This window comes from Protopterus annectens, chromosome 2.part2 (genome assembly GCF_019279795.1).
Source record: "Protopterus annectens isolate FY-2018-M chromosome 2.part2, PAN1.0, whole genome shotgun sequence".
Classification (NCBI taxonomy): Eukaryota; Metazoa; Chordata; order Ceratodontiformes; family Protopteridae; genus Protopterus; species Protopterus annectens.
In genome coordinates, this window is record NC_056730.1 from 968,302,802 (window position 1) to 968,330,523 (window position 27,722).

The 27,722-nt window shown below is 41.4% G+C and overlaps 1 protein-coding gene across 3 annotated transcripts in view; it reads left to right on the top strand.

Annotated features, from left to right (window-relative positions):
• Positions 1-10,925, top strand: part of PJA2 (praja ring finger ubiquitin ligase 2) — a 1,087,778-nt gene extending 1,076,853 nt beyond the window's left edge. For all 3 annotated transcript variants that reach the window (XM_044064273.1, XM_044064274.1, XM_044064272.1), the window contains one exon: positions 10,337-10,925. In XM_044064273.1, the coding sequence (XP_043920208.1) occupies positions 10,337-10,462 (126 nt within the window). In that variant the 3' untranslated portion in view covers positions 10,463-10,925. The remainder of the gene's footprint in view (positions 1-10,336) is intronic.
• The last annotated feature ends 16,797 nt before the right edge of the window (positions 10,926-27,722 follow it).

Genomic DNA, 27,722 nt, shown 5'->3' on the forward strand with positions numbered 1-27,722 from the left:
ATTCGTTTCGTCGATATTTGCAGGTTTGGCTGTGTTGAGGTAAGGATATTCTGTGTTTTTAGCTGTTGATGTTGTAATATAGACCCCATTTTCCACCGGGATAAGGTCTGTTTAAGAACAAACCCCTCATTCGTGCCCAGAGTGGTATCAGAGTTAATTTTTAATCAAGCCATCAATATCCCAGTTTTTTATCCAGAACCTAAAATCAAGGGGAACAGATTCTGCATGCTCTGGACTTGCATAGGCAGCTCAGGCACTTCTTTTACAGAACTTATCCCATTAGAAAAGCTGATTAGCTGTTTATTTCTTGTCAGTTGATACAAAATGGACATCCTCTGTCTAAACAGTCAATTTTTCACACGGTTGTCCTCAGCAATTCCTTTTTTTGTTTTTCCCACCAAGGCAAATCCATTCCAAGCAATGTCATAGCACATTCTGGCAGAGCTTTGTCTTCTTTGATGGCATGCTGGAAAGGTGTGGACTCTAGAAGCATTATAGAGGTAGCTGCATGGTTCCTCTCTCCATACTTTTACAAAGCATTAGAACCTGGATTCCTTTTCTAGGTCCTGGTCTAGTTTTGCTAGGACTATTCTGCAGGGACTCCTGTATTGCTATCCTCCTTCCTCACAGGTTAGATAGCCTTTGGGTAATTTAATCCACATAACTTAAAGGATACAGCAACAGTGAAAATGATGGACATAGTACAGTTCTTTAAGTTGCTCTTACTCTATAACAGTAGATGTTTAAATTCCTCAGTGCTGCAGTAACGCTCCACCCCCCTTTTGTATATAGTTGTAATTGGGATGTAAAGTAGGGTTTTATGTGTTTCTGCTTTATATGTTTCTTTGTTATTATGGATTGTCTGATTCATTATTGCTTGGCCATTCTCTCATTGTATGGGCAAAAAAGTCAAGAAATCTTCATTCTGACTGCAGATTTTCCCTCCATGGGACTAGCCAGTCAGCAGAAGGTCTGGAGGCACCCAGAGCTTTTTAAAGCTGTCCGGTTGTTGTATCCTAGGTAGGGATACAACCCATATAACTTAGACTACTGTGTGAGGAATTCAGACATCTACTAAATAGGCAAGTGTAGCTTAACAACTGTACTTTTTCTAGAAGTAGCAACTTGGTCCCCAGTGCACACTTTTGTAAAGCACTATGAACTAGATTCCTTCTCAGGTCTAGGACAGCCTTTGCTAGAACCTTTATCTAGGAGCTCCTGGACCATCTTCCTTCCTCCCCCAGTTCAGTATAAGATATGGTAATCTACCCATATAGCTTAGGCTACTGCAGTTTTCATCCATATGAAGAAGAGAGTACAGCTGTACAAGTAAACTTAACATAATAGTAGATGTCTGAATGATCACTGCACAGTAGCTGCTCCCTCCTTCTATCCCTTTTGCTTTGATATGCTTTTATGCCAATGTGTGGAATTATTGTTATATTTTTCCTAGCATTGTCCTTCTCAGGACTTTAGCCTTATTCTCTCTTTTGACATGAAAGCTCTGAAGGGCTTGTTGCCCAAGCTTGACTAATGGTCTGGGTGCAATATCTTTGGCAAGATATAATGCAGACAGCTTAGGTTACTGCAGCAGTGATCATTGGAACATCTACTGTTGTGAAAAATATTATTTTCTTGGTGGCAATTACTTCAGCATCCCAGAATTCCTAGTCTTGATCTGCAAAGCCATTCCTGATATTCCACCAGGGCAGAGAAGTACTGTGTACCAATCCCTCCTTTATGCCCAAGGTGGTTTCTGAATTGACTCTTAACTAGTCCATAAAATGTTCAGTCTTCTTTCCTAAGCCACAAAACTCATGATAGTGAACCCTGCATTCCCTAGATATACATAGACAACTGAGGTTTTGCTTACACAGAACTAAGAACTTTAGAAAATCTATCTAGCTATTTGTTTCACTTGCAAATGAAAGTGTGTGTAGACCTGTAAACAGACAGACCATTTTCAAGTGGCCTGCACGTGTATATATGTTAACAGTATTGTGGGAAACTAGTTCCAAGCCATATTAAGGCACATTCCACTAGAGTCTCACCTGTCAGCACAGCCTCCTTCAAAGGAGCAACCACCAGGGCCATCCTTGAAGAAGCCACATACTCATTTGTGCACACTTTCTGCAGGCATCATAATCTGGGGGCTGCATCTAGAGCCAGGGCAGAATTTGAATCTACTGTGTTGCAAACTCTTATTTCCAAGTAAACTATTTTCTCTTCCTAAGTCTCACTGCTTTGGGAGTCTTCCCAGGAGGTGAGGAGTGCAACAGTGAATACTACAGTGGACATAGTACAGTTGTGTTAGGATCCTACTGCAAATGAAGATGATGATCATAATTAGGTCACTGTTGAAGTAGCCTAAACTTTATGGGATGTATCTTGCCAAGCATCAGATGACCAGCCAGCTTCCAAAGCTTTAGGCCACCTTCCATGTGCTCAAACTACTGTAGGTCTTGAGGCTAGCAGTATAAAGACAGGACTCCAAACTCTCAGAACTTTCTTGCCATTGAAGCTCGCTCTCTGCTAAAGTTTTTGAGAGACTGACTGTCAGCTTGCATTCAGAATCGTGGGTGGGTAAGTACCCCATTGGGAAATACTTTACATTTTCTGTAGAAAAAAAGTGTAAATTTTTCTGTAAAGAAAGACTTGGTTCTAGTGTCAGGGTAGTTGACGACTTTCTGTCATAATTTTCTCAAGTCCTACCTTTTAGTCTGGGGAAGTTCTTAATTTTAAGACTCTTGTAACTACTTGTCAGTAACCCGTTCGACAGATGCTCTCTCCCTGATCACCAAGAAAAAAAAATGTACAGGAGTCTTCAGTATTAACTCTGGCATCCTCTTTGCCTTAACTGTTGGTGAGTGACTTTACTATAGCCAAATATGGTTCCTCAGACTGCTCATCAGTTTCTCTCAGACCCTCTGGTTCTACTCCTTGGAAAGCTGTGTAAGGATCAAGAGGCAAACATGTCCTCTGCAGCTGTTTGGCTGTTGTTTTTAGGCAGGGGAGAACCACTCCTGTTGGCATTAGAGGAGGGAGTGGGACATTGTTCCTTTACAAGCCCACTCTGAGGAGCCTGATTCTCAGGGAAAGGACCATTCGTCTGAGCATTATTTTCTGTAAACTCTCCCAGGAAAAGGAACCATAAATGTAGGCATTTTTCTTCACTTGTGTCCTGTTCAGCTAAGGCAAACATGGAGGATTGGGTGGATTTTGCTGAAAGTTTATGTAAAGCCTTTCAGTCATTACATTTTCAGTCTTCCTTTCATTTAAAAAAGGAAAAGATTCCCTTCCCTGTCAGATTCTGATCCTCAGTCTGAGGGGCAGAAATTAGACTTCAGGCTATGTTTCTCATGTTCCTGCTACACAATGAGGACTCTGACCCCGAGGAATGTTTTTTTCTTTTGATTCTTCATCTGAAGCATCTTTTTTGGTACTATTAACAAAATGAAAGCGTTATCTCAGCGGGGAAATAAAAAATATCAGAGTCCCAGCAAAAATACTATGATTTCCTATAGGTGGATTTTTTTTTCAACCCGCAGCTGTTCCTCCTGTTGGCCAGACCTACTGCATGCCTTCCCTACGGCCAGTAGTTTGCTTGACAGTCAACCACCGGCCCCCAGAAAATCTTATAAATTATATAACATTCCCTTGACCACAGATTTCTTTTCTCCAACTCTAGGCAAGACCCTGCAGTAATTCATAGGTTCACATGTTGGTACTAGGCTATCAGCCCTAGGGCCTGTACAAGCCTAGCCATAGCAATTCCCTGGCTGTTTCTTCCCACACTGTTTACTTCCCTGAACCCCTGTCTAGCAGGGCGACTGACGTGATCCCTGGGGTGAATTTCCTTTCTCCCATCCAATCGTCAAGGTTCCTTTTGAAGAGGGCCAAAGAGGCACTCTGCTTGACATGTATGGGCAGTCTATTCCAGAGTCTGGGGAGTCTCTGGGTCAGGAACCTATCCCTCCACCATGTTTTGTTTATTGTGATAACAAGGTTTAGATCCCTGGAGCATGTGACTCAGAGGGATTGGGATTTCTTTGTGTACCATGTCCAACAGCTCTGGGTTTGACATGGCCTTGTATATTAAGCAGAGATTGCCTCTGAGTAGACAATATGTGGCAGAGTCAGAACCATCTTTTGCCAAATACTTATGGCATGCAGCTCACCTTCTCCAACTGACAAGGATGAGAAGGCCTCTGATAGGTTTTGATAGAAAAGTTTATACTTCTTCCACCCTTGACTTCAAAATACTGAATTGTTAGGCTTGCATTTCTAAGTTTCTGATGGCTTCTTTTCACAATATGAGAGAAATGAATTGCTGACCTTCCTTTGTCAGAGATCGACATCTCAGTATTCTTTAATTTCTGATAACTAAACACTGTCTGAAATGTTATGACACTGTTAATGCTGTTTTTAGAGCAGCTGCCACTAGGATATTGATGAGATTTGCTTATATACATTTTCAGACTTTACCAGTGGATGTGAAATCTGAGCTTCCGAATGCTTTCCTGAATAAAAAGGCATTATTTGGTCATTCTGCTAATGTCCTCAAAAAATTGATGAAAGGGGAAAATTAATTCAAGTGGTTAACCAGTTTTTTCCAACCCCAATTCCTAAATTTAGTATAAACTTTCCTTCTAGTTCTGGGTCCTTTTTAAACAGAATGAGCAATCACAGCAGAGTGCAGGGGAAACAATTTGTCAGAAAACATTGGCCGGAAATAATCTTAAAACCAGGGACAATCAAAAGTAAAAATCAGACTGTGACTATATGTCCCATCTTGTGTTTCCCCCTCACCACAACTCAGTAAAGATTTTTCAAAGTTTGGGTCTTCACATTTCATTTGGCACCAGGTATGGTAAGACACACAGGTTCAGAGAGTCATTCAGAAGGGTTACAACTCTCAGTGGTATTCCCTACATTCTTGCCAATGGATTCCTCTTCACCCATCCAATCAAACCCCATTGCTTTCTCATGTTCTATTTCAAATGCTGTCTGAAGGGATGATAGAGCCTGTTCTTCCAAATCAAATAAAGAAATGATTTTGCTCAAGAATTTTTGTGATGCACTGTTTTTGAGGGCTTTCATAAACACAAAAAGTTATGTAAGATGTGCCAAAGGCTCAAATGGATATGACAAGAAACAACTGTATAAAAGACCAACCTGCCAAACAGTATATGCATGTAACATAAAAGTTAGAACTAGACATTTAACAAAAGAAGCAGTTATACATAAACGGTGGTAATAGTAACCATATAAGAAAATGATGCTTTCTGTAATGTCTTTCAACCTGTATGGTCTTACAAATAAATATAAAAAAGGAGTAGTGAACTATATTAAAAAATGTAGGTTGCAAATAGCTGTGCTACAGGAGACACACCTGGAAATAACTCCTCCTTCTTCTTTCAGCTTTTCCCGGATAGGGGTCACCACAGCAGATCATCTGTGTGCTCATGATTGGCAGTGGAGTTTTATGGTGTTGAGTTGCCAGCCCCGGCGCCCAACCTTCCACAGAAGGCACTCACATGCGCACACTCACACCTAGGGTCAATTTAGAGTATCCAATCCACCTACTGCATGTCTTTGGGATGTAGGAGGAAAGCGGAGCACCCGGAGGAAACCCACGCGACCACAGGGAGGACATGCAGACTCCGCACAGAAGGCAACCCAGCCGAGAATCGAACCGGAGAACCTCTTGCTTTGAGGTGGCAACGCTAACCACTGCACCACCGCGGCCACCCTGAATTTGATAAAGAAAGGTTTTCAGGATCGTTATTCAGTGGAATGTCTTGGGCAAAGGAAAAGAGGAGTACTTATATTAATTGCAAGAGGAGCTCCAATAGTGATAGAAGAAGGTAAAAAAGATAATAATGGAAGATACATAGTATCAAGGGGCTATTGGCAAGGGGGGAAGATTACACTGGCATGCATTTATATTCCACCTAAAACTGCTATAATGGAGCTTAAGAAAGTTCTGGGAGAAATAATCATCTTTCAGTAAGGAATATTACTTATAGGTGGAGACTGGAATTTGATTTGCAACAGTGAAGATGTGTCTGGGGGTCCTAGAAGGGAAAATATAACAAAGGAGTGTAGATTTTTGAAGAAATTTATGAAAATGTTTGGCATGGAAGATGTGCATTCAGTACTAAAAGTTCAGAGTGAATTTACATATTATTCTCCAAGATACAAAAACTGGGCTAGGCCAGATAGAATTTATGTCTCCCGGGAACATATGCATTTAATTGAAGGTCTTGAAACGCACCCAATAACTGTTTCAGATTACTAAAATAAAAATGTAAAGTAATGAAGTAAGAGTGAGGCACTGATTTTGCTACCTGTCGCTTAAAAAGAGAAGAATTTATGGCATGGGTTTTGAAATTAATTCAGGAGCTGCTAGAGAAGATAGAAATTTCTTCTGAAAATATAGCTAGGGAGTGAGATAAAATTAAAGTGGAGTTTAAAACTAGGGTGGAAATAAAGGAAAGGGAGATATGGTTAAGAAGTAAGTATTATTTAGAGGGACTGATGAATGTTAAAGTATTGCAAAATGGGGAATCTCTCAGAACAAGTAAAGGGGCAACTGCAGAATACTAAACTGAAAATAAGGGATTACCTCAGTAATATGCATGAGTTTAAACAGACTGCTGTTAAGCAACTGTTTTTTGATAATAATTCTAGAGCACAAAAACTTTTAGCACAATGACTCAGGCAACAGGAAGTAGAAAGGGCTGTCACCAAGCTTAGGAAGCATATAAAAGGGAAGATAACAAGAGATCCTGTGGAAGTATTAGAAATATTTCGGAAATTTTATGAAAGTTTCTATAAAGCAGAGAAATATGGAAAGCTTGAAAAGGATATCACAGGACAGTATTTCTAGTATATTTCCTTGATGGATCTACTTCACATGACTGAAAACTCAAAATACCTAATTTTCAAAATACTGAAAACTCACTTGACTGAGTCTCATTATATTGAAAGCGTACAATGCTGAATTTCAAAATACTGAATTTTAAGCCATAGACATGCACACTTACAACACCAACGGCTAACTCTTTCCAAAACATAAAAACCTACTTACTTACTCTCTTAACAGAAACCAGACAATATAAAAACCAAACTAGGTGGGGGGCTATGCCCCCACCCCCCAAATATATATACTAACTCCAGGATCGCACTACAGTTGGGAAAAGGCCATATACCTTTTACTTACCTTACAGTACTGTACACACTGCCACTACTGCTGGGAGTGCACAAAACTTCCACCATATTACTTTAGATATTTCGCATAAAAATGTAGAGAGACATACCCACATTTCGAAACACTACGACACTACTTTCTACACTATTACCGGTATTCTGACAGTCGGCACTTTAAGTTACAGTAATGTTTTTTATCACAAGTAAGTCACAGATGAAGGGAAACACACATCCACATCACATCTATGACTTAAAATTCAGTATTTTGAAATTCAGCATGGTAAGCTTTCAGTATAATGAGACTCAGTCAAATGAGTCTTCAGTATTTTGAAAATTAGGTATTGTGGTCTCAGTCAAATGAAATTCACTATTTTGAGTTTTCAGTCATGTGAAGTAGACCCCTCCTTGATAGATCTCTGATGATGGCTTTTCTTTCTCAGGACAAAGTGGAATTCTACAAGGAACATTTTCTAGTATTTTCCATTCAGACTCTGACAACTGTCAGGGAAAATCTCTGGATTCTATGTTTCAAGGTTTCTGTAATTCTTACGATTCCTTTAGATGGACTTCACAAGAGAAGAATTAGAAGAATTCAGTGGTTCATCAAATCAGTTTGTTTCCAACACCAGCACCCCCTCACCTTTCAAAATCCATTGTTGGGGTTTGTAGAAGGGGCGACACTCTGTGGGTGAATCAGTTGTCTTTCAACCCATGTCTTCCTTTCCCCTTCCAGCCCCTACTCAGTCTGTAACCACAGATGCCACAAACTTTGAGGAGTTGTATCCAAGAGGTGAAAGTTCAGAGCCTGTGGAGCTAGCAAGACAAATTGAAACACTAAATGTCAAAATTATTTCGCTGATAAATGCTGCCAAATTTGTAAACCACCTCTGGTTTCCAGGACTTCTACTAGTAATCACAGACAACACCACAACAGTGTAGCACATAAACAAATGGGGGGACCAAATAGCAAGGGAACCAGATCCTACTTTTTGCAGACTAGTTATGGTTGAAACTAGCAACTCAGCATAATGCAGACAATCTTAGCAGGACCAGGACAGACCCCACAACCACCACCACAAATGTCAGTCACACCCAGGAGTCTTTCAGAAATTAATCAAACTGTGGGGAACTCCCCAAGTAGATCTGTTTGCCTGTATTCACAACAGACAGTAAAATACATTCTGCTCCAGGATTCCTGGCACAAAGGCCTGGAAAACAAATGCCTTTTGATTCCCACTGTTTGGGATGTTTCTGTATGCCTTTCCACCCTTTCCTCTGATAACCAGGGTTATGCTAAAGATCCAGAAGGACTCTCCAAGGATAATTTTGGTTGCCTCCTTTTGACCCAAGCGACAGTGGTTCTCCCTTCTTTTGAAAATGGCTAAGGGAAATTGCCACAAACTTCCTCTCTGGATAGACTTACGCAAAACAGGGGTTTGCTGTTCAACCCCATTCTTCAGTTTCTTCACCTCACTGCCTGGATGATAGAATTTTAATATCCTTTAGGCACCTGTTTTGGAGGACATGCAGCATGTACTAGGGGTTAAGAAACCTGCTTCTAGAAATTTCTTTTTGACTAAATTGAAAATATTTTCTAATTGGTGCCAAAGCAAGAACAAGGATTTTTTTTTAAGCTCAGACATATCTGGTTCTATAGTATTTGTGTGAGCTATTATGCTGTGGCTTTTCTTACTCTTCTATCAAGTTTCACCTCTTGGTTATCTCTTCTTGTCTGCACATGGACTCCCCTTTCTCAAATGAAACTGTTTTTGAAAATTTTTACATACCTGTCTTCACAGTGGAACAGACGTTTCCTTCTTGAAATCTTAATTTTGTACTGGAGAAATTTTCACTTTTTTTGTACTTTTGAAGCTGCTCATTAGGTTGATTTGAAGCTGTTATCTTGGAAAACAGTTTGTCATTACTGCTGACTTCTTCAAGAAGCATGTTCCAAGCTGTTATGGTAATTCGACCCTATGTCATCTTTCACAAAGATGGGGTAACTTTAAGAAGCAATCTTTCCTTTATGCCTAAAGTGGTTTCATAGTTTACATTGAGCCAGGCTATTTATCTCCCTGTTTTCTTTCCCGAACCTGAAAAAAATAAGGTAGAAAGAATTCTACAGACACTGTGAATGTCCACAGGTAACTCGGATCCTATATCGACAGGACAACTTGGTGTTTTCCTTGTACACATTTACTAAGTACTACAAGCCAGATTCTTCTCTGATATTCATCCTGTATAGCTTAGGCTAATGTAAAAGTGATGTAATGATGTACACAGTACAGCTGTGTAAGAAAACTTACCATAACAGTAGAAGAGTAGATGTTCAAATAGATCACTGTTGCAGTACAAATCCTTCCCTCTTTCCTCACTTTTTTTAATGCCATTGTGTGTGTGTGTGTGTGTGTGTGTGTGTGTGTGTGTGTGTGTGTGTGTGTGTTATCATACCTTTCTTCTGGCACAAACCTATCTGGCAAGGCTCTTGCCTTCCTTATTCTGAAGCAAGAAAGCTCTTAATTGTTTGACACCCTAACCACTGTCTTTGTAATACTGTCCTCATGCTCTACAGCACTTGGGGACTGTGGAAGGTTTCCTAAAGCTTTAGAAGAAGGCTGGTCAGGGAGTGTGGAAGGTGCAAGTTAATTCAAGGCATTACCCAGATACCCACATTTAACTAGAACTTTTAAGTTAACATTTACAGTTGCATTTTTACTCATTAAGACAGAAACTTTGTCTCTGACTCTTTAAAGATATTATAATTTGAGCTTCTCATTTCAGCATTTTTCTTCTTCATTCTGCATTGAGCTTCCATCATGACTCTTTAAGTTAAAGGTGTCTATTTTGATGCTTATGTGCATAATCGTACATTTTGTTTGTGTGGATGTTACGGTAGTAACCCTTTGTTAACAAAACTAGTAATTAATAAAATCATTTTAATGACTGTGTATACAGTTGTGCAGTTTTAATATGTTGCCTCTCTAGTCTTTGAAGGCAAGCTGAGGAGCTAAAAGATGGTTTAATAAAGTTTTATGTCATGGCACAGTTAAGTCATTTTCATTAGTAGTAACTTTCTATTGTTATATATTGTTAATTCTTAGTATTTTTTTTTTCTTTTTTGCAGTCGGGAACATGTCCAGTATGTCGTCACATTCTCGTTCCTGCACTTCCAGAAGGTGCTTCAGCAACATCTTTCTTGCCTGATCATGATATGCCTCCTTCAGTCCACAGTACTGCAGGAACACGTTAAAGGCTGAAAATGCATTCATCAATTTAAATGGGACCATTTAAGTTCATCATGAAAAAGTAAATGGCATAATGTAAAATGTGAAATATATTAAAATGTAGCTTAATGCAGAATATTGTATTGTCAGCCAGCTAGTAGAACTGTGTCTTTAATCTAAAACATGAGAATAAGTATTCATTTTCCACAACAGAGTACATTGATTTACTTTATCTAGCACACTAATATGCCTTTTTATTTTGTTCTACTTTTTGCTCTGTTGTGTTGTATGTTATGTTCAGGACATTGAAACTGCTGTGCAGTTAAAGCTCCACAGTTCACACAGTTGCAGCTTAACTGTTACTTAAAGTACTTTCCTTTGTATTTTTCATTGTGCAAAGCAACAATTTAGCAGTTTACTTTGTTTTCACACTTTATGAAAGGATCTGTGCAGTTGTAGCAATACTAAATAAACTGTTTACGGAATGCAGTATGATTTTAGTGTCTATTTCTTGATAAGTAGCTATCAGCTATTAGCTATCAATTATCAAATTACTATTTGGATGGCGCAGTAGTGCAGTGTTAGAGTTGTCACCTCACAGCAAGATTATCAGCTGGGGTGCCTTCTGTGTGGAGTCTCCATGTCCTACCTGCATTTGTGTGGGTTTCCTCCGGGTGCTCTGGTTTTCTCCCACATCACAAAGACATGCATCTGGAGCATTTCTCCCCGGGCCTCCACTGAAAATTGACTTTGTTCCAAGTCGGACTTTCCCGGTTAACAAATGTTCAATAAATAAATAGTTGTTTTTATTATATGTTAAATGGGCTATAAATTCTTAAGTACCATGAAGGTGCTGTGAAATTCCATTTCTAGTAGGTTACGATGAACTCCATACAACACAACAAAAGGCAGCATCAGATAGTCCATAAAATGGCCAGAAGTCTTGTCTTGGATGTGAGGTAATGAAGCAGTGGAAATTTATTGCTGTATGTTGGAAATCTTGGCATGATGAGCAAACTTAATAAATTCCAACATGCCTTTCGACTTTCCCTGCCTTTGGTACAGAATTTAGTTCCATCTCTGGATACAGATTTCTTGTTGTTCAGAAAAAAAACATAGTAATACAAATCCTCTTAGTGTCAATATTAAAAAAATAATCCCTGATTTTGGGACTTTCTTGTTTCCTGAGCTAAGAATTTGAGAGATACTCATCCTTGCTGTAAGGTGATTTTCAGAGTTAATAAGTGTGCCAGTTTCAGGAGCTTCATTTTTCTGATATACGGATAGATGAACTAAGTGGAGAACAATTTAATCTAAATAGGCAACTGCACAAACAAAAACAGGAAAAACGGTTAATGCTGTGGTTATGTTTTTATGTGATTCCCTATTGTTCTCCATGTTGTTGCTTGGCATTTTTAATGGTAATTTTGTTTTATTTATTGCTCCCTGTATGGTGCTTGTGATTTGCTATACATGGCTTCTTTAATGCGACTATTTGCCAGATGTATAGTCTTCTTCGTCTGCCAGCATTTCACAAAGAAACATGCTAAGTACCCAGAATACAGTGCCTGTCCCTTAGAGAAGTCTGAACTGAATCAGGGGAATCCTATTTCAGAGCTATTAACTTTCATGGATAGTATCACATCTGTAAGGCTGCTTCACTGAGTCAACAGAACATTCATCCACTGTACAGACTCTCAGTAGTAGGTCTCCAAGCATCCCTGTTTGGATGATCACTAGATGTTAGTATATGTTGCAGTAGTATCCGCTCTCATTTTAAAGAAAGGTTAAAACAGATCTCCTCCCACAATTTTGTTTGCAAAAAAATTTATGTCAATCTTGCAGTAAAGAGGCCTAGCAATTTTACTCCAGTTCTTCCTTGAAGATCACTTTCTATTGATGTCACTGCTAAGATGTTCATTATTAGGTCACTGTTGCATTATTTCTTACAGAGACTTCACCCCTTGGTGTTGTTATCCAACTTGCCAGTCTTCTAGAGTGCAGATTTCTTTGTCTTATCCTTGGCATAAGTTTACTGTTGAGCTTGCATAAGCATGCTGGTATAAGAGAGATGTATGACCACACCATTTCAGAACTTTCTTGGCACATTTGACATATGCAGACATTTCCTAGTGGTCAGCATCACATTCAGATGTTCATTAGATCACTGCTACAGTAACCATACATCTACATTCAGCAAAAGAATATGCTTTGGCTTAAAAGGGCTGTATGGGCATGCCAAAGCTCAGACGTCTCCTGCTTAATCATGCTTTTCATCAGCATAGCAGTGTGGGTATCAGCAATCAACTTCACACCCTCTGTAGACCTCTAAAGCCAGGTAACTCTACAAATCCTTTCAGACCATGCATCAGGCAAAACTTGGTTGAAGGAAGAACCTCTTTTTATACCGTCTGAGGGTGAAGGAGTCATAAACCAAGTACTGGTGATGGAGGACTTTACCATGTTGCTGTGGTGATTCAGCATATGGATTCCTTTCCCAAAACCATAAGGCTTGAGAAACATACAATTACATGCAGAAAACTAATCATCTGTGTGCTTCTTTTACCCCTTCCATTTAGAATGGTTCACAGAAGGATTGCTTCACTTTTGTGCAAGGCTAATTTGAACCCATTCAGTCTCTCCAACCTTCACTTCCAGCTTCTACCATAGAAAAATGAAAGAGAAGTCCTCCTTTTGAAGAAATAGCTCTGTAACTCTGATAATGAGGTTTTAAACTATGCCTCTCAGTTGTAATCCCCTACTCCTTGTGATTATGAGCCTGAAGACACTCTTTCCTCTGATTCTTCTAATGAGGAAATCTCTTTTGGAGATCCAGTCTCTAAAATAAAATATGTAAGTGAGAAGGTAAGGAGATTTCAGAGTCTCAAAACATTTATTTATTGACATTTGATTACTGTGAAAGTCTGACTGGGTATGGGCCCATTTTCTGAGGAAAAAAGTTCCAAAGTATTAAAAAAAATTAATAATTTTACAGTCTTCAAAAATAATACAAAATCTTCTACAGTTTAAATAATTTACTAAGTTAGACATAATGTGAAAACATTGGAACCGATGTCCTTTTCATTCTTCGTCACTGATGGGATGTTATGTGATCCTATCTCGCCTACATTCTGACTGATGGGTTCAAGTCTCTAATTGGCTGAGCTTACTATATCCCAGGATGCACCACTACCAGTCCCCAGATCTCGTTTGCCGCTAACCTCGTGGTCTCGAGCTGGCTGAGCTGAGTAGTTAATTTAACTAACTTTTTCTGTCAGTTTTTTGCTGTTTTTGTCTCAAAAAGCTGTTTTAACGGCTATTCTTCTACATTATTGGTTGGATTTGTTGAAAACTTTTGTTGTGTGATTGGGTTGAGTTTGGTAGGCCCCCTTCATCTAGGGCCTTCCCGGTCAGTCAACCCTCCTATAACTTTCATATAGAGCAAAAGGCTTTAAATATTTTTGTAGCTCTGTTTGTTCTTACAGGGTTTTCAAAGTTCCCTGTCATTTGCGCTTTTAAGCGATAACTGTAAGGGGTGTCATCAGTAAGTCAGTGATTGTATTTTTCCTGTCAGATACTGAAATTCTCTTTCCATAATGTCTCAGAATCCTAGGCCTTGGCTTTAAAAATGTACAAAATGTAGTTTCAAAATGTCCATCACGGACGATCACCGCTCTGTGTGTATTGTTTAGGTGCAAAACACTTACAGGAGTCATGCAGCGTATGTCACGCTTTTTCCTCAAGGGTCCTCCAGGAGAGGAAAAATAAATTGATTCTTAAGGGGTTAATTAAACCTTCTTTTGAAGAAGCCTTGGCATCCTCTCCTTCTCGGTTCCGACCAGTCCGTCGGATCCGACTGCTAAGAGACATAGGCAGGCCTCTCCTTGGCTCCAAGGACTTCGACTCCTCTGGCTTGAGCCGATAGCTGGGGCACCCGGCTCCACTGGTCTCGGGCCGACAAGGGTCGCCTCGCCAGACACTTCCTCCTCGGCGCCGAAGTCCACCTCGGCATCGATGGAATCTGGTGTATGTATTCCTTCGGCGCCGATACTCATCGAGTCACCTCGAGCGGTCCCCTAGCCCTTTGGGGCCGTTGGAGAGGCCGTCTCGAACCCGTTCTGTTTCCTCTCGGTCTTCGAGGATGTCAGATTCTGATATAGACAGGGTGCTCCAAAGACTGTTCCAGTCCCCAGTCTTCCAAAAATTTGTTTCCAGTTGGCAGCCGATGACCCTGGCCCACCCCATTGCCATTCCTCCTCCGACTGCTTGCAGGTGCTGTTGGAGCCGGTGGAGATCTTATACTCCAACCTTCTTCGGCTGGACCCGGGGTGATGTTTGGGACCTATGCTTTGGTTCCGAGCCTCCCCTCGGTAAGGGACTTCCGTCGGCCATCACGGCTCGGGACCGGACACTCCCTGGATTCTGGGGGTCCGGCCAGAGCCATGAGGAGTGCCTTGGCCAAGTCCTCTTGTCATCTCTCCGCTTTACCGCACCTTCCCTGGGCGTGGAGACTGGGTCTTTGGCAGTTCCCCTGTCCGTAGTCAGCGGAGCCCGGGCCTGAGGTTACCCCATTGGGGTTCCCCTCCTCCTGAGGGTTCTTGAGTTGTCTTCGAGGAACCCCCAAGGAAGAGATCGTGCAAGAGGAAGCACGTGGACTCCCCGAGTCTATTACATCAGACACTGATCTTGATGATGCAGACTCGGATGATGTCTCATTTGCAGACATCTTAGAGATCCTCAAACAACGAGGCGGCTGGATATCCAAACCCTCTGCTGATGAGTCAGTGCTCCTCAAGGCCTTTGGGGCTCAGCCCTCCGCCTCCTGGGTGTCTCCGCCTTTGACGAGCTTCTGGATTTAGTTTGTATACCGTGGAACCAGTCCCTTCTCGTCCAAATAAATTTTTGTCTGCTCCCCGAGAAGGAGTTCCTCACTAAAGGCGTGGCTGTAGATGCCATGGTGGTGGCATCTGCTACACAACAGGACGTGGCAGAGGCTTCAACGTCCGTCCATCCTCCTAATAAGGAGTCTAGGAGTATGGACAGGTATGGGAAGCGCACCCTGACTCTTTACTTTAAGGTCTCTGAATTATTTGGCACATTTTACCAGGCTTCAGAGGGATCTGGTCAAGGAGTTGTCAGATTCCTCTCGGTAACCTACCTGAGCAGCTAGCCCAGTCGGTTAGCTCTCAGTTGGCTATCCTTACGTCAATTTCTAACTCGTCCATGAGGCTCATTTCCTATGCAGGCACAGGTGTGGCTCTCTGGGAGACAAGCCTGGCTCCGCTTGTGTCAGTTCGGAGGCCTTCAAGTCTTCCTTCCCTTTGATGGGTCCTCCTTGTTTGGACCCAAGGTTAAAGACACCCTTACCCGCTGTGAGCAAGAGGGAAAAACTTTATCTGCCGTAGGTGCCCGTTATTCCACTCCTTCGGCCTACCCAAGGCTAAAGGAGGGGGAAAATGTGGTTCCGCAAATCTCGTAAGTTTTCTCCCAACAGCAGGAAGATTCCCCTTCCAGAGGCAGAGGCCCGCAATTCTGGAGACCGCGAGTCCTTTCGTGGCTCTTCAGCCTCCCACACGTCATGAGGGATTGCCCGGCTGTGCTGCTCGAGCCAGTCGGGTGTCGAAGCACCTAAAGCCTGGGAGTCAATCACTCAGGACAGATGGGTGCTTCGGATCATTGCCGGAGGTTACACCATCCCATTCACATACTCGCCCCTCCAAAAGAATCCCGGACCCACCACCCAGTCAAAGGGAAATGGCAGCCGCAGAAGCTTTAAAGCTGCTAGAAAAAGGAGTCATCCAACCGGTCCCCACAGACCAGATCGGATCAGGAAATTACTCCAGGTTCTTTTTAGTGCCAAAAGACAGGGGACCTGAGACCAATATTGGATCTCAGCAGACTGAACCAATCCGTCACGAAATCCAAATTCAATGGTCACGTTACAGTCCATTCTCCCATTGTTGGAGAAGGATGTTTGGATGTGCTCCATAGACCTCAAGGACGCCTATTATCACATACCAATACATCAGGCGTCCAGGAGGTATCTGCGCTTCAGCCTGGGAGTCAGTCATTACCAATTTTGCTCTGCCCTTTGGTCTCACCACAGCCCCCAGGGTGTTCACCAAGTGTTTGGCAGTAGTGACGGCTCACCTGAGAAGTCTTGGATTCCAAGTGTTTCCCTATCTGGACGACTGGCTCCTGACTGCCACCACCAGGCATCTACTAATGGACAACCTCAAAGCCACCATCTCCCTGGGTATTACCCTGGGGATTACATTCAATTGGTCAAAGTCTGTCTTGCTGCCCTCTCAACGCATAAAGTTCATAGGAGCAGAGATAGACTCAAGATTGATGCGCGTCTTTCTTCCTGCCGAAAGGATCCAAACTTTACTTTACAGGGCCAAGTTCAAGCTCTGATCTCGAGATCCAAAGCCCCAGCCAGGATGGTTCTACAAGTTTTAGGCTCAATGTCTGCCACGGTTCTTTTAGTTCCTCTGGCAAGATTGCACATGAGGATCCTTCAGTGGCTATTGTCAACTCAATGGTCCTTTCAGGATCTTCCCCTCTATCATCACATCATGATTACGGAAATATGCAAAAGGGACCTTCGCTGTTGGCTTCAGACATCCAATTTGGATCAAGGAAGCCCCTTTGTTCTTCCCTCTCCAGTGGTTACCCTGACGACAGATGCCTCCCAGATAGGGTGGGGGGGGCATTGTCTGGGCAGGCTAGTTCAGGGCTCCTGGCTTCCAGACGAAGCTCTTCTCCACATCAACGTGTTGGAGATGAGGGCTGTACTTCTATCCCTACAGGCCTTACACAAGTTTCTTCCTCAGGGAATCATCGCCATCCACACAGACAACATGTCGGTGGTCTGGTATCTGAACAAACAAGGAGGGACCAGATCGTACCCTTTGCAGAGAGGCCATGAGAGTGTGGGAATGGGCTGTAGCTACCAACCGCTTCTTGGTAGCGACCCACATCCCGGAAGGTCAAATATATTGGCAGACAAATTGAGCAGGACAATTCTCTCTCCTCACGAGTGGTCTCTAAACCACACAGTAGCAGCTCAGGTTTTCAGGAGATGGGGACCTATTTGCAACTCCACTAAACACCAAGTGCCAAAGGTTCTTCTCCTTGATCCCACATCAGGGAGTACCAGCTATGGATGCTCTAGCACAACCTTGGCCAACAGGGCTACTTTATGCCTTTCCTCCAATTCCACTTCTCCCCAAAGTTATTCAAAAGCTTCTCAATTGGGGTCCTCAATGATACTGATTGCCCCATACTGGCCTCGTCAGGTATGGTTTCCTTACCTGAAGAAGCATGCGGTGGACGATCCGTGGACTTTAGACCTAATTCCGGACCTGCTAATCCATCAGTCGGGACATCGGCATCAGTCCCTTCAATCTTTGAAATTGACAGCTTGGCTCCTCCACTTCCGACTTTAGTCAGAAGGCACACACTAGACCCGGAAGTTGTTCACATTTTATCTTCGGCCCACAAACCCACCACTAACAAATTGTACCTCAGTAAGTGGAAGAGGTTTGCTATCTGGGCTCAACTCAAGGGCTTAGACCCTATCACTGCTCCTGTCCCAGAGGTTTTGAAATTCTTAACATCCCTGTTTAGTCAAGGATCTTCTGTCTCTACTATTAAAGTCCAACTAGCGGCTATCTCTAAATTCCACGAATCCATGGATCCTCCATTGATGAGTAGCAGACTATGCAAAACTTTCATTAAAGGTGCGGGCCTATTAAGACCCCCAATTTTTCATCCTGCGCCTCCGTGGGATCTTGATTTGGTGCTTATTAACATCTTCCCCTTTCGAACCGGCTGCTACATGTGAGTTAAAATATCTGTCTTGGAAAACTGCCTTCTTAGTTGCAATTACTTCTGCAAGAAGAGTTTCAGAGCTTCAAGCCCTGTCTATTAAGCCACCGTACTTGATTTTACACAAGGATAGAGTATCACTTAGGCCTAATCCATCCTTTGTCCCAAAGGTCTGTTCTAGTTTCTGTCTCCAACAATCTCTAGAGCTACCAGTTTTCTTCCCAAAATTCTCCAGTGAAGCAGAATACACTCTCCATAAATTGGATGTTCACAGGCAATTACGCTTCTATTTAGACAGGACTCAGCAACTTCGTAAGTCAGACCAGTTGTTTGTGTCCTTCTCAGATAATAAATTGGGTCAAACCATCACAAAAGCTACTGTCTCCAAATGGATCAGAGATTGCATAACTCAGGCTTATTCTTCTTCAAATAAGCAACTTACAACATCTATCAAAGCTCATTCTACCAGAGCTATGGCTACTTCTATAGCTTTTCATTCCAAGCTTGCTATATCGGAAATTTGTGCTGCTACTTGGTCCAATCCGCACACTTTCATTTCCCACTACAAATTGGATGTGGCATCTAAAGGACGAGCTTCATTTGGTTCCACGGTACTCAGGAGTGTTTTCCAGTGAGCCACCCAGGATTCAGGTGCTAGGGCGCTGTCCCATCAGTCAGAATGTAAGATAGGATCACATAACATCTTTTAGTTATGTACTCACCATAACTTCAGATGTTTGGGATCCATCTCCCTCCTTCCCCTGCCTTGGAGATCAGAAGAGATTGAACGGTTTTGAGTTCTACTGTTTTATCTTGTTTCATCTGACGATGTTATATAAGCAGGGCGTGCATGTGTGCATGTATGCGGACAAACTAGATCTGGGGGACTGGTAGTGGTGCATCCTGGGATATAGTAAGCTCAGCCAATTAGAGACTTCCCTCTTTGGCATAAGCGTGCGGTCGGAGCCGAGGGATCGGCTCCGAACCCATCAGTCAGAATGTAGGCGAGATGGATCCCAAACATCTGAAGTTATGGTGAGTACATAACTAAAAGTTAAGGATCTGATTCTCTGGTCCGACATGGCCGCAATTTCTAGACATTAGATCCTAATCTCGAGCACCTCCCTCTTCCCGTAATACACTACATTACCTCTAACTCCTCAGATCTTGTTTGCTGCCAGACATGGTGAGACAGAAGATTCCTATGTTTCAGGCTGTAAGGAAATTTATTTCTAAATTTTTAGCCTTTCACTCCTTAATTTGTTGGCTCCTTTGTAGTTTTTTCCTCCCTCAGCACCCTACGTAATATGTGTATATTGTGTTTTTTACTGCAACTCTTGTCTGACTGTTTTTCTTCCTTCCCGAGTGCCTGTCCGTCTTCCTGCAATCTCCAAATTGGGGGGGGGGGTTGGCATAGCGGTTAAGATGCTTTCCTCAAAGGCTTAAAAGTACCCCTTGAATCATTAGCATAGTAATAACCTATGAAACTTTAACAGAGCTTTACATATTTTCTTGTAGCTCCATGGTACTTGCATAACTACTGTTATTTTTAGGCCAGATGTTTACTTACCCGCCGTTGGTATTTTGAAGTCCTGATTAGTACTTTTCAGAACAGTTTTTGCTATGTATTAGCGTCCCTGTTCCCGCGCACGGATACACATCTTTATTTCTAAAACACTTCATATGTTGCCTTGCATTACCTGATGTTTTCTTGTTGTACCCAGGCCTGTTAACATCTAGTTTTCAGGATGGTGTGATTCGAAAACCCCTTTTATGGTGCCTCTTCGGTACTTCCTCTCTGATACATCATTGATGTATTCTCCTGTCTTCCTGTTTCATGTAGCCATCCTTGTGACTTGGCTGCCACCACAGTACTGTATGCTGCTTCCTTTTGGTTGGCACCTTCCAGGACTTACTTTTTCTTTCCTGGTTTGTAAATGTCAACCTTCATGATGTCTTGCTGTGTATATGTTGTTAATCCTTTCCTTTTAGGTTTGTATGTTTTCTACTGATCGCAAATTTTTCCCTACCAGAGTTTTGGTTAGATAGTGTCATTTGCTAGCTCAGGCATTTTGCCATGCAAAAGTTCTGAACGAGGAGTTCGCATTGACTTTGTACCTATACCGGGCTTCCTTATGGTCCCTTAACAAGTTCGGAACCTTAGATGGGATTGCCTGGTGTGATTTTTCCTTTGCAATATTGCTGTTACACGGTCTTTCCCTTGCTTACAGTTCTATGTTCCCGAATCCATGCCTATCATTTTCAATTTCTTTAGAGGGCTAGTCTCCGAGAAACTGCAGGGGGTGTTCCCAGATGAGAGCAGGGCTCCTGTTTTCATCTCCTCTTTTTTCATGTGTATTTGTTTGGGGAGCTCTAAAACAAAAACAAAAAAAAAAAGCTGTTCTGTTTAGAAACTGTTAGTGGGGCACAGAGCTTTGTATCTTCTTGCTCCTGTGCTCTGCTTTGGTCTGCTCTGTAAAAAACTTATGTTACAGAGAGTTTGATTCGGCTGTTCAAGCCTTGGAAGTGTTGCTGGTTTCTTGGGGTTCAACCCCCATTTTAAAGAAACAGACCAACATACTTTAGGATCTCAGATCCAGTCCTTGGGATCCGAGTTTTCCTAGCTCCTCCTTCAGATCCAAATCTCCTCTCTGATCTAATAGGTTCACTGTCATGAGGCTATTGGCATGGTGTGTAGAATGTCATCAGGTCCTAGGCCTTTGGATCCGACTTATGGGGACCTTACTAACAGCTGCAGGCATTATATAGCTTTGCACAGGAGACATCTGGAAGACTGCTCAAGTCATAAATTAACTCCTCAGATCCAGTTGAGGCGGGTTCCCTCAGAAGGCTGAACTTTCTCGGTTCCTGCACCTTAAGGTCCAGAGGTGCCATACAAGAGCACTCCTCAGATCCAGAAGATTGGTTATTTTTCTCCCTTGGTCTCAAACTAGCTTCATTACCTTACCTCCGATCTACCTATTTCTTAGAGCCGACAGTGTCGGATCCAAACCTTCTGAGTAGCTGTGGTTTGTTTTGGATCCGAGGCACCCCTCAGATCCAACGACCTTGTGTTTTTTTTTTTGTTTGTGCCTCTTCATCAGAAAATCCATGCTAATGTAAAGTCGGTTATTCTTTCTGGCCCCTACACAGCTTCATTGGATCCCCAGCTTCGAATCCAACTAATGAATTTTTTTTTCTATAATCTGTCAGCTTCATCAGCCCCTGTGTGTTGGGTCTGACTAGTTAGTGTTTCCATAGTTAGGCAGAGAGCTTTCTGTTTTCTTCTTTCTTAGCATGTTCATGTTCATCACTCCCCCCCCTGCCCCACAGAGCCAAGAGGGATGGGATTTCTTAAGTATCTTACTCCTCGAATAGATAGCCAACTTATTTCAGATCCAGTATCATTGGATTCAAACTGTTGCATGGCTTAGTCTCCTCAGATCTGCAGTATTCCTCGTACCCAGTGTTCCAGCTGTTGCTCCATTTTAAGTACAATTTTTCCCAGAAGGTGACCACTGAGGCTCTTAGTGGTGATAGGCTGTGGAGCTTCCATAGTGGTTCTCTTTGGAGCAGTGCAGCTAAGTTTGATACTCTCATCCTCCACTACCTAATAGTGTGTAGCTGAGCAATTCACTTAATCAAACAGTACCCCTGAGCTAAACCTGTAAAAGGTCCATACAGACCCTGAAAACAAATAAAGTAAATATGATACCAGGCTTCAATGTACACTTTGAGTCTTGTTTCTCTCTCTCTCTCTCTCTATATATATATATATACACACACACACACATACACTATGTAATTTTGAATTACTGAAATCCCAGATTTCAGTATTTCAAAATTACGTAGCCGAAGACACCAAACACCGAAACCTTAAAACTGCAAAATTCAAAATCCCGACGCTACACTACAGCTTCAGCACATACAAGCACATACACACCACTCCACCCAGCTCAGATATAATATCCTACACTACAGATAAGCAGGAGGGCAAGTCCCCCTGCACACCCCCTACTTATATATGCTAACTCTAAGATCGCACAATCAGACACACAAGCAACTCACTCCCACACATTATACACACCCTCGCACACACACACATCACAGTCAAAACACACACTGACAGATACTAAAGCCCCTAACCAACAGACATACACATACATACATACTCAAAATCACATATTGCCATTCACACACCACAACACCAGAAGCGCTAATTCAAAATCTCCGTACTTTGGGATTTTGAATTTCGCGCATCTAGTTTACTGATATTTCAAGACTTCGGTATTTTAATTTCGAAATACTGAAATTTGGGATTTCAATATTTCGAAATTAAAATGGGAACCCATATATATATATATATATATATATATATATATAGTTCCCTTTATAATCTCGAAATACTGAAATCTCGAATTTCAGTATCTCAAGACCATAAAGGCGAATTTTTAAAATAGTGAAAATGTATAATCACGAATTCGAATATCTCAAATTCGTGGTTATGGCTTTACGCTATGTTACATGCAGTGTTTTGTGTGGATGGTGTTGGGTGTCGTGTATGGATTTAGGTATAATTTAAGGTAAGTGAGTGTTTTGTAAGGGTTTTGAGTGGGAGTTGTGTACCTGAGTGTGTTTGTAAGTTGTACGTGTGGGTTAGGGCATGCAGGTGAAAGTATGTGTGTGTAAGTGTTGGATGTGTGTGTGTGTGTGTGTGTGTGTGTGTGTGTGTGTGTGTGTGTGTGTGTGTGTGTGTGCACGCGTGAGGGACTGTAGAATGTCTGGGTGTGAGTTTACTTTCTTTTTCTGTTTCTGTGATCTCAGAGTTAGTATATATAAGTAGGGGATGGGGGGTAGCAGGGGAGCTTGCCCCCCTGCTTATTTGTAGTGTAGGTTTGTGGATGTGTGGTGTTATGTTTTTGTGTTTTGTACTGTGGGTATTGTGGTGTATGTGTGGTGTGGTGTATGCTGTGTGTTCGGGATTTGAAATTTCACAGTTTTGAGCTGTTGGTGTTTTGTGGATTCACCTTTATGGTTTTGCGATTCTGAAATTCGAGATGTCAGTATTTTGAGATTATAAAGGGGAACTATATACATATATATATATATATATATATATATATATATATATATATGTGTGTGTGTGTGTGTGTGTGTGTCTATATCTATATTCATATACATTTATTTGTATATGGGTCTTCTTCAGATGTTCGAAGTCCCATACCATCAAAAACGAAATAACTGAGATGACTTTCCCTAAGCTGCATATGAATGAACATGTAAAAGAACGAATGGTACATAACCAGAAACAGCTGCCAAATGTGAACAACCCATGCCCACTGACCATAATTTATTTTGTCTTAAGTTTTTGCAGGGGGCTGTGCCCCCCCCATACCCCCTGCAAATCAAATGAAACCACTCCAAGATCACGCTACACTGAAGAAAAAGGTAAACACCCATGGCATGCCCACATCTGCGCTAGAACCACCCACTGGGGATACACACTTACAGCATCACTGTTCTGTTTTGTTCGTGGTCCTACTTACAAAAAGAAAATAACTTATTTTTGATGTGTACTCAAGAAGACTGAATGCTGCAATTTAATCAAAAGGTGCTTCAAAAAACGTGTTAGTTTAAGGGTGTGCACACTTATGCAACCAGCTTATTTTATGTTTTTTAGTTTTTATATTTTTCCCCTAACAGATTTGTATGTTTTTGAATTGAATTCTACAGGTTATAGATCACATTAAAGGTGGGAAAAGTTTTGAAATGATTTGTTGTGGTCTCATTTTTTATATCACAAAAGCCTGGCATTTTAACAGGGGTGTGTGCACTTTTTATATCCACTGTAGGTACTTGTTCATATTTAAGAATATAGTTTATCCTGGGGCTGAGCAAGAACAGCGCCAGCTTTTGACTAGGAAGTCTTTGGTTTATAGGACTGGAAGGAGGGTATTGACCTCATGAATACAGGGTAGGAGTTCCAGGCATTAGTAACATGGTATGAGTACAGATCATGTCCAGCAAATTTGATATGTTTGTGGACAGAGGAGTTTTGGTCATTGGATCATAATGACCGATTGGGAACATAGTTGTATGGAGTGGTATTAAATGCTGTGCAAGCAGATTGATGCTGGATAATTTTATAGGTGGTAAGAAGCTTTGAATATGTTTGTTGATGGAGTACTAACCAATGTAGGCTTTTTAAATGCTATACAGTGATGGGTTCTGAAGTGGTATTTGCTGCAAATTTAGCCACTTTTTTATAGCATTGTTCAAGTTTTGCTTTTTATGATGCCTGAAGGTTACTAAGGATGGGAGTGCAATAAAGTAGTGAGGTAGGTAGTGGCAAGTGTAGTTTTAGTTGTGTTGGTGCGAAAGTTTTTGGCCCTGTAAAACATCCTTAGTTTTTTTTTTCCTTAATGTAACGTGGTGTATTGCAGGTCAAAGTTAAAAATTATCATTCATTGTCATCACTAATAATTTGCTATGAGAAGTAATTTCAATGGTTGTAGTATTAAGTGAGAGGATTTTAAAATTTGTTTATGAGAGAGGGCTTTGAGGAAAGAAAGTAATAGTTTGTTTTTGGTGGGTTGAGCATGAGTTTTGAGTTACAAAACCATTTTTTTAGTGGTTGGTAAAGCTTCCTAAATAATATTTTGGAGGATTGCCTCATTGTCAGATGTGCATGTGAGTACTGAACCATCTGCATATTGGAGTCTGTACTACTTCAAAGAAGATTCGGATCACTGAACGACATTTCATTGGAAATGCCACTCTTCATAGCTTCCCCTCATGCCCCCTGCTAATTATATATACCAACTCCAAGATTGGACTATAGTGGGGAAAGGGCAAATTTCCAAATCCCCACCGTAATGTAACCTCAGTCAGAACAGTTAGAAAAATGGCATCCTTGATAAAATGCTATCTGAAATGCTGTTCGACCTGATTCTTCGTTGAAGTAATAGAGACCCATGTATTGTATTATAGAGGCCTGCTGTGTAGATGAGAGGTGGTTGTTAGTGAGAATGTTAGAGGAGTTGACCAAGGATAGACACTTGTGATATACTAGTGGTGACTAGGAGATATGGAGAGATGATGGAGCACAATTGTACTGACTGATACGTATTCGACAGGTAAGTTTTGAACCATAGAAGGGTGGACTGACATAGACTAACTGAGGGCATTGGAAGTAGAAGTTTGCTGTGACGAACTATGTTGAAGGCTTTTGACAAGTCTAGAAATAAGGAGGAAACTAGTTTGCTCTTATCTCAAACTTTATTGACAGTATCTATAAAGGTTAGAAATGCAGGGTTAGTATTGTGGGAGGGACAGAAGCCATGTTGTGTGGGGGATAAAAATTCTCCTTGCAAGACATAGTTTGAAAATAGTTGTTTGAGTACATTTTTCAAGTATTTTGGAGAAGGGGATATGATTGGTATAGGTCTAAAGTTAGAAATGTCTATTGGATTTCCTCTTTGTGTATAGGGATAATGTGTATTTTTTTCCAGAGAGAGGAAATGCAGGATTTCTGGACTGACCTATTTATAAGGCTTGAGACAGGATTGACAATGTTATCGGTTGCTCTTTTAAGTGACTTGCTTGAAAGATCATCAGCTGAAGTAGAGCATTGTTTGAGCTTATGAGTAGTTTTATTTAGGGTGTGGACACAAGTTAGAAGGTGAATGTGGATTTGGTGATATATGACTGTTGAGCAGAGATGGGATTCGATGTTGCAGAATCTTTAGTTAGTTTGTAAAGATTAGAAGATGGTTGCTGAGAGAATCTGTCATTGTACCAGTGGTGGTGAATTTGCTAGGGTCTGATACTAGGATCCAGTCTAATAAGGAATTTGATATCTTGCTGTAATGTGTGGGGATGTTAATTAGTTGTGTGAAACCGTATAAGTTCATACTAGATGTAGGGGAGTTAGAGGTATTTTGAGCTCCTTAGCATGGACCCACCAAAGCCAGTAGCCATTCCACCTGTCCTAGGGGTTTTAGAAAATGTTTCCAGTTTAGCTTCTGTCTCTGGCTTCTCAACTCCCTACCAAAAGCCTGACAGATTCTACAGGGTGTCTGATTCACATAAATTCCTTTACAAAAAAAAACATTTTGCAGACCCTGCTAAAATTTCTTTGGATGGGTCAGAAGTTCAAAATCCTTTTCTTCTGCCGATCTTGTACCAGATGAGTAGTCATGCCCTTGACTTGTTTGGCAAAAAGGTGTATGCAACATCTGCTTTGGCTTATGGGGCAGTTATTTACCAAACACATATATCTTAAGAATCTTTTATCCATTTTACCAATATGCATCATTTTTAGTTATCTTATCTTCTCAATTCAGAGACTAAATCGAATTCAATTGATATGGCTAGTTCTGCTTGCAAGTCATGAAGTACTCCATTAAGTGTAGTTATGATGCCGTTGATGTTGCTTTCAGGACTTCTGGTATTGGGACCATCAGGGCTACCAGTATTGGGACATTTGTGTACAGAAATACCTAGGTGAGGGTGCCAAACTACCCTGAAGATGTGGAGGCTCAGCTTTTAAATGCCCTACTTGATAAATATAATCTGTTTGAAAATTCTTCAGCTGAGGTCCTTAAGAAGTGGAAGAGAGGAGAAGGGAAGTTAATTCAGTGAGTCAAGCAACCGTTTTTGTACCATGTTCCCAAGTACCAGTGAAATTAAATTTATCCAACAAAAGTCTTCTGAGCAACAGTGAAAGAAAAAAATGGCTGGGTGATACAAAAAAAAGTTTGAGAGACATCTCAAGGACCCTTCTTTCAAAAGAAAAAACAATGACTATCTCTGCATTCTTACTCCCATTTCCCACCCTAGCCTTTCCTCACAAATTGAAGGCAATCATTCCCACTGCCTTTATCTATGAAAAGAGGCAACCTCAGGTGCTTAGGTTATAAAAACAATTCTTCATGGTTACAAACTACAGTGTACATCCTCTCCTCTCCTATCCCCCAGAGAACTAGTTTCCTATTTTCCCTCAAATTCTTTTCAATCTGTTTTCTCAGGGAGTGGTAGAGCCAGTCCCTACTTCCTAACACGGGGAATGCTTGTATTCGAGAATGTTTTGATATCCAGAAAATAAAGCAGCTGGAGACTTATTTTAGACTTTTCAAAACTGAATATCTTTCTTTTTGTTTCAAAATTCTAAATTCTGACCTTACAAATACTATTTGTACTACTAACGTCCAAGGCTTTGCTGGAAAGTTTAACCCTTAGTTGCCTACCAGCACATTCCTATTTACAAAATCCACAGGCATTTGCTAGATTCTTTGCCTTAGGATTGCGCTTTCAGTTTATATGTTTTACCTTTTGGTCTCTCCACCATCCACGAGTCTTCACAGAGTACCTTGCCCCTGTCATAGCCTTCTGTGCACTATAAGGCACAGAGATTTACACCTGCAGGGATGATTGCCTCATTACAGCTCCCTC